Below are 7554 nucleotides of genomic sequence, written 5' to 3'. Positions count from 1 at the left end.
AAATGCATATATTAAATAAATAGTAAATATTAGTACATTAAATAAAATTTTAAATAAATATTAAATATTAGTATATTTAAAAAAATAAATATTTGTACATTAAATATAATTTTAGAATACTAGTAAATATTAGTACATTAAATAAAAATATTAATTAACGCTCAAATATTATATACAGCTAAAACATTTAAATATATTAACTCCAAGGAGAAATTAGTGGAAAAAAGTTTACGTACTTACTCTATGAATATTAAATATTATACAAAGCTAAAATATTCTATAAAGCTAAGCTATTTAAATATAGTAACTCCAAGCAGGAATCAGTAGAAAAAAGATTATATAATATTGAATGTTCCTATAGAAGTATGGAAAGATTAAATATGATAAAAACATCAAGTCTTAAAATACATCAACTGCAGACAGAAACTGGAAAAAAGTTAATATACTTGTTATATAAAGATTAAATATTATACAAAGCTCAAACATTATCTACAGGTCACATATTAAAATATATCAACTCCAGACTAAACCTGGGGGGAAAAAAGTTTACATACTCATAATATACACAGTAAATCTTATACAGAGCTCAGCCATTACAATCCATGAAGTGCGGGCTCCTCCTGTGCTGCAGCTTTTCTTCTCAGGACGAAGTCGAAGTTGGCCTGGGTGTTCATGGCGTAGAACACGTTCGCCTTGGGTGGGATGGCCAGCTCTGCAAGAGAGGGAGCAGAACGAGCGTTAATGGGCGCCCCACTCAGCGTTAGGGGTTTGTTCTCACCGGCAGCTGGGACAACGTGGCGATGGCGTTTCTGACGTCGCTTCGCGTGTTACTCTTGCCGGCAAAATGCAGCAGAGCTCTTCAAGCAGCAGCAGCAGCAGCAGCAGAGTTCTGCTTCCCCACCTTTGTCCGCGGAGATGATCTGGACCAGCTCGTAATCCTCAGCCGAGCCAGACTGCAGGTTGTGCTTCTCCATGGCTCGCTGGATGACAGCAGGAGCCTTCTCTTGGTTACTCAGCTGCAAAGAGAGGGTTGCAATGAGGGCTTCTGCTTTATTCACTCTATAATGATTTAATAATTAGCAAAGGCCTGTCTTTCTGCAGACTGCTTGGTCCTGGAACGATTTCGAAGAACTGAAAAATTACAGCAAAAATTCTGGGCCTTGGAGCTGGGTTTGCTGGGGAAGGGGCACCTTGCGTCACAGCTCACACACCCCAGTGCTGAACTGGACACACAACAGCCGGCGCTGGCAGAAGAGCAGGGGCAGCAAAGCCGGCACTTGCTCAGAGTGCTTCCCTTGGCTTTGTTGATCAAATACAAGCTTCAATTTCAAGGCCAGAAACCTTGAGAGATGCTCTTTGCAAACCTCTCATTCATCCCCTGCTCCACATGTTTTGATTTGTAACATCTGTCATGTTCCCTGTCAAGGAGGTTTGATCAGGGAATAGGTGTTTCCAAAACTAAAAGCACCATTCAAGTCACCTGGGGTGAAAACACCACCCACAGTCACAGCGCTTTGCTGTTCCCACCACTCACCAGGATGCTCCTGTAGATGTTGCCGCTTCTGTCCTCTTCTACGCTGGTGCGGATGATGCAGCTGTCTCCGCTCTGCTGGTTGTAGAGGGGCAGGACTGGCGGCACTTCTTTTGATGGAATGGGAGTCACGGAGCCGGGGCACTTCTTGGAGCACTTGTCACCAGATGGCAGCAAGGGGGGAGGCGAGATCAAACACATTCATTACCATTTAATTTCAAAGATCCAAAAGCTAAAGATGACACTCTTCAGCACAACAGCCTTAACGAGGGCTTAGGCAACCCAGTTGAGGCAGTTTAGGTCAAGAGAGCAGAGTCTGGAGGACAAAGCTCCCTGGGAACGGAACCCAGCCCAGACAAGGCTTGGTCTGGGCAGTTCCTGGCAGGACAAAGCACAGGGCTGGCGAGCTCTGACCTCACCTGCTTCTCACTCGCTCAGCTGCTCTGCCTGCCCCAGAATTAGGCTGGGCTGATGCACATGAGCCCTCCCCCCAAAATCGCCTTTCCCAGAGCTCAGGTCCCTCCATTACACTGCCAGCAACGCTCCAGTCAAGACCCACAGGCTTGGGCAAGCGCCTGGGGCCGCCGGCAGCGTCAGCAGCCTCGCACAGGCTGTTTGTGCTGAACACAGGGCCCGGGCCCTACCTTGTGCTGAGGCTCCTCAGCAGTGGCGGTGGGAGGGACGATGGTGACGGTGCTGTCCCCAGAGCTCCCACCTGGAGCAGGTTTGGGCTGCGCGTTGACGGGGGTGCTGTGGGCGCTCACCCCCAAGCCCAGGAACGGCCTAGGGGGGAAAAGAAAGCACAACAGAGCTGGGCTGAGCAAAGCTGTCACTTGCTTCAACAATCTGACCTGCTGTTGTGTTTTCCTATCTCGAGTGGCCTATTGCTTGTGTGTGTATAGCAAATTAGACTCTATCCTTATTTGCTCTGTTTTGCTGCTGCAAATTTGAATTGAATTTATAATCCCGCACTAAAATTGTTCCTTTGTCTGACAGCTTAGGGTTATTTCTGAAGTCTTTAGACGATAACCCTCATGGCTAATTACACCAATAGAAAGAGACAACAGAAATACATATTTTTAGCTGACGGTGTCTCCTCACAGCACTGCAGTGCTCTGGATCCCCAGCCAGGTTTGTCAGCTGGTGTTCAATTTATTCCAGTTCATATTCACACACCAAACCCCCTCCCCGTTGTACTCACAGGCTGAATCTCTTCACCACGCTCTTCTGAGCTCTGCCCGATGCGGTGCTCTTGTCAGCTGCTCCTTCGATTTCACGTGACAGACGGAAACTGCAGAACAGGCAATACCATTAGTGAAATATCTCAAAGTGGCCATATTTGAGAAGCCCTGGGTCATTCCCACGTCCCAGAGGGTTCATCCCCACAAGGAGGAGCGCAGCTCTGTGCGTGTGTATTTCCACTCTCCGGGAGCAGCTCCTGGCAGCGCAGAGCTCAAGGCTGAGAGAACCTGAACCTGCCTGCGGGGGAAGAAAAGCTGCTTCGCCAGCCGGGCTGAGACCCTACCTCTCCTCATCACTTAAATGCCGCTGCCTCCTAAACCACTGCACGAATTTCTCATCTTGTGCCATGCAATAGCTGTTACATGAGGACTGCAACAGCTTAATTTGTGCGATTACTTCAAACTCCTAAGAAAACAAATAATAAAATAGGAATTCTAATTAGAAAAACAAAGCCAGTCTCGTTAATACACTAAACACACGCAGCAACAGATCCAGGACAAACTGAGTTGGACCCGCGGGTCGGTTTCAGTTGAAGAAGTGACTGTTTCGAGAACCACTGTTTCAAACGCTGCAACTCTGCAGCTCACCCTTCCCGTCACCCCTGCGTGGCCAGAGCGGCGCCGAGAGAGGAATCCCGCTCTGTACGTAGGTGGTTCTCAGGCACTAAGCAAGGGAAAGAACGAGAGGTGCCTGTGATGACAGCAGAGCCTGATCCTCCCCGGCTCTGTGCACTCACACTTGCCCCAGAGGAACACAAAACGCTGCCCCCAACGTGTGACTGGAACGCGCTGCTCTTCCCTCACTCCGCTTGCACACACACTTGCCCAAAATAATTCTGTCCGAGATCTGGCGCGACTGCCCTCGGACAGAGGAAACCCCGGCACCTTCGCTCCTACTGATCCATGACCAACAAGGCTCAGGCTGGAAGGCAACGCGCAGCCTTGATTTCTCGGTCCCAGGTACCCGCTTTGCTCTCTGCACCTTTTACCCACAACTATTTACTGCAGCACAAGGAAGATGGTCACAGACTGTATCTTGTGGCCAGCAAAGGTCTCACGCCAGCAGGTCTGATTCGCTCCCAGCACACAGAACACGCTCGTGTAACGTGTTCCCGTGAACACCAAACGGGGGGAACGTGCCCCAGACGTAAATCCCGTGGCAGCGAGTGCCCTGCAGCTCCTCTTCCCCTGCTGCCCGCATCTAAAAGGAATTTCTCTTCCCGCGCTGCCCCTCACAGCCCGGCAGAGGTTCACAGCGTGCCGGGGACTGTTCCTTCCTCACCCTCTGAGTAACGTGAGCGCCTGTTGGATACGCCCGAGCAAAGACAACAGGCCTCGCCAAGAGAACGCTCTAGCAGAGAGCGTCAGGCACTAACGATCACAGAACAGTCACCGTTCCACTTACCCTTCGCCGCTTCTCAAAATTGATCAGGCCGCCCTGTTGGAAGGACAGAGAAGGGATCAGAGGAGAAGAGCACAGGCTCGGCTGGACTTAATCACAAACAGGATGAAGCAGCAACACCAAGGGACAGGCCACACCTGCCCTGACCAAAGGCTACTACAAAAACCCATTTCCAGCTCTAGGATAAACCACAGCGCTCGTGTACCTGAGTCTATTTAAATAGAGTCCTCCATTTTTAAGAACTGCACTAGCACCCAGTGGAAGATGCAGGAGCAGACACAGTGTCTGCAAGGGAGGGAGGAGATTTAGGATTCCAAAAATTGCCCCAAATTACCTCGAGATAGTCCTGAAGGGCTGTGTCCAGCATGACAAGGTCTGTTAGGAAGGTACCCAGGTAAGGTACCGTGCCTTGTGTGACTCCCTGCAAACGGTCAGAGCAATGGTGGGTTAACTGACTGAGAAGTAATAATAATAATAATACTAATTAGAATTCTCCTGTGGAAGCAAACAAAATACAACTCGTCTGCTTCACCAAACAGCACTCTTGTAAATGATGCTTTCACGACATCACCCTGGTATCTCAGCCAGCAGTTCATGTCTGCACAGAGCGGTATATAAGCCAAAGCGCTCATTCGTAACTCCTCTGCGTCAAATCTCGCTGTGCGCCACCTCTCGCCCCAGCAGAAAAGCCGGGATTTACAGACCCGTCTTCCCCAAAGCACCACATACGGGAGCTCTTTGGTTAGGAACAGGGCTGAGCTCGGCTTTGGTTGAGATCATAACCTGGCAACTCAAGCTAATTCCCACCTTCATCAGCAGCTCCCTGCTCATCGCAAAGTTGTCAGAGTCGGAGAAGATTTCTGAAAGCTCCTCGAACATCAGCATTGTGTCCCTGTACAGGAAAAGATTAAATCATTTAAGTTGTTTGTAAGCACTCTGAATCAGATCAGGGTACAATATATTTCTCAAGAATTGTTAACAGTTGGGCACAGAAAAGATAAAAGCACCAAAACACATCCAGTGACACACTGCACAGCCTTACTTTGGAACGCAGGCCCAGGTCTTCTTCAGGCGATAAACCGAGGTGGACTGCAAGGCGGAAACAATGGCCTTCAGAGACGAAAAGTTGTTCAGGACCCTACATTGCTGTGAAAGGAGCGGTCAGAAACACAGGAGCGTTAAACGTCAGCATCACCAATAGTCAGAGCTCTTCTGTCTGCCCCGTGTCCTGCTTGCTGCACATTCTCCCTGCTAAGCGGGCAGCTCTACAAATACTGAGCATCAAAAATATCACTGCCCAACAACCCCCCTGTCCCCTCCCAGCTCCACAGCTCCCGCACAAGGAACGTGAAACAGTCGTGAATAAACGCTTTACACGTGCGATACGGATCCACTTCTCCAAGATCTTCGCTCGCTGCTGTGTCTTTAGTTCTTTGCTCTCCAGGATGGTGCTGAGCACGCAGTTGGTGATGGCGTTGAACTGCGAGATGGTGGCTCTGATGCTCTGTGCCAGCTGTTTGTTCTCCTTCTTGTCCCTTCGGGACCAGATGCAGCCCAGGCAGTGGTGGGGCACAACGTTCTGGAAGAGTGTCTAGAGGGAAACAGAGGTGTCCAACTCAGCCTGGATCGCTACTGCCCACAGCAAGAAATGCATGGTTACAGTACAAACTGCATCTGAATCTAATATGGTATTAAAAGGGAAATATTGGTTTTCTCTTATTTTAAAATATACACTTTGCTATAACTCTTTAGGCCTGACGCCCTAAAAGAACTGTCAGATAAACTGTCCTAGCAAAATAACAGACACCTTTCTATCACTTACTTTACCAAGGGGAAAGATTTCTATATAGTGATATTTTTGAAGGAGATTGATACAAATAAGCCAAATCGAACACTACAGTTACAAAGTATTTAGACATCTTCAGGTGAGGTAGCCTAAGATAGAGTCAAAATACGCTATTTCTGAAGGGTCAAATATTAAACTTTGCAAAAGAGGCCACACAGCCTACATTCACACTGTAAAAAAAAAGACAAACACCTTCAGAAGAACTGAACGAAAAGCCCAATCAATGAAGCAAGTTTGGATAACCAAGTTAAGTTAAAAAACAAACATACAAACAAACAATGAGAAGCCCAGAACTATTTCCCCGAGCATTTCAAGTAATACGTATGATCTACATACCGCGTCCATGTATGTCAGCTGTTCTGCCACCAGGTCTTCTTGGAACAATGAGAATTCTTCTGGGCCGCTGATCTCCAGTTCCTCTTCCTCATCCGGGTTGCAGGGAGAAAGGCTGTGGAACGCGTCTGGCCAGCGGGGAAAACATGAGTCAGTGAATTTATACAGAACACAAGTAATCAAAGCAGATATTTGGAAAATCACTACATAGAAGAGCAGAACATGCACAGGGACCTGCCTGGGGTAACGGCCTCACTGTGCTGCATATTTTAGGGAGAAAGAGAAGGACCCGAAGATTAAATGGGCAAAGAGAAGGCAGAAGAAAAAGAAACAGGGAGAACTGAGCTGTTCAGGGTCTCTTACCTGAGAAGTGCCTTGACATATTCACTAACCATTCTTTGGGAAGAAAAAACCTACCAACCCCCCCCCAACAACTCCTTATTAACACTGCAGAACTTTGATAATCTACTTGTCAGCATTTATGCATTCTATAGTCTGAAAAACAGCTGAACTGCAAAGAGACAAGACTGCAATTATACCCCCAAAATATTACGCTGAGAATGCTCTTATGTCCACGTTTCAAGGGAAGAGGAGGACAAGGGAGCGAGACCAGTTGGAAAGTTAAAACATGCTTTGCTAGTACTACTGATGAGGAGAGAAAGTAATGCAAAATATACAAAACCAATCGTGGCTCCAGCAGCTGCAGGACAGGCCCCCGGATGGCCTGGGTTGGACTCGGCAGTAAACCAGAGCTGGATTCAGGGCTGCAGGGCCTGGAACCAGGCCTAGGATGGCAGGCAGGCTCCTCTTCAGATGCCGGCCATGGACGAGGACAGCGAGACCCTGGTGATCTCCCAGTTCCAGATGCTGTACAACGTGGAAAACCTACCGAGCTGGTCACTTTGGGTCCCCTGTTCTGGCCGCCCCTCCCGGCAAGTCCGCCCCTCTCACGGGATGTGCAGAATTGATCAGCAGCCTTGGCTGCCGCAGCACTAAGTCTAAACCTGGGCCTTTTCTGCACACCAGTCCTACCGTTATGTGCTCCAGAGCCAACGGGGACAGAAAAACACGCAGCCAATGTGAGAATAATGCATGTAGAAGAACTTAGTCCCCCTACTAAGGCTGGAAGTTGATTCCAGTTCTCATTCACATACCACGTGAGCCCTTACGAATTTTCGGCTCACGGCACAGTAAGCTTTGT

At 48.3% G+C, this 7554-nt stretch overlaps 1 protein-coding gene across 1 annotated transcript; it reads right to left on the bottom strand.

The window, feature by feature from the left end:
- Nucleotides 1–593: 593 nt before the first annotated feature.
- LOC139828328 (ral guanine nucleotide dissociation stimulator-like 1) lies at nucleotides 594–6735 on the bottom strand. The gene is made up of 11 exons (XM_071810593.1): nucleotides 6717–6735; nucleotides 6357–6439; nucleotides 5550–5765; nucleotides 5217–5320; nucleotides 4895–5066; nucleotides 4509–4595; nucleotides 4178–4210; nucleotides 3092–3178; nucleotides 1535–1678; nucleotides 902–1016; nucleotides 594–712 (listed from the first exon to the last, which is right to left on the bottom strand). The coding sequence occupies exons 1-11, from the start codon at nucleotides 6733–6735 to the stop codon at nucleotides 594–596; spliced, it is 1179 nt and encodes a 392-aa protein (XP_071666694.1).
- Nucleotides 6736–7554: the final 819 nt, after the last annotated feature.

Source organism: Patagioenas fasciata, chromosome 6 (genome assembly GCF_037038585.1).
Source record: "Patagioenas fasciata isolate bPatFas1 chromosome 6, bPatFas1.hap1, whole genome shotgun sequence".
NCBI classification, from domain to species: Eukaryota; Metazoa; Chordata; class Aves; order Columbiformes; family Columbidae; genus Patagioenas; species Patagioenas fasciata.
The sequence above is the reverse complement of the archived record's forward strand: the minus strand, read 5'-3'. Positions and strand labels throughout refer to the sequence as shown.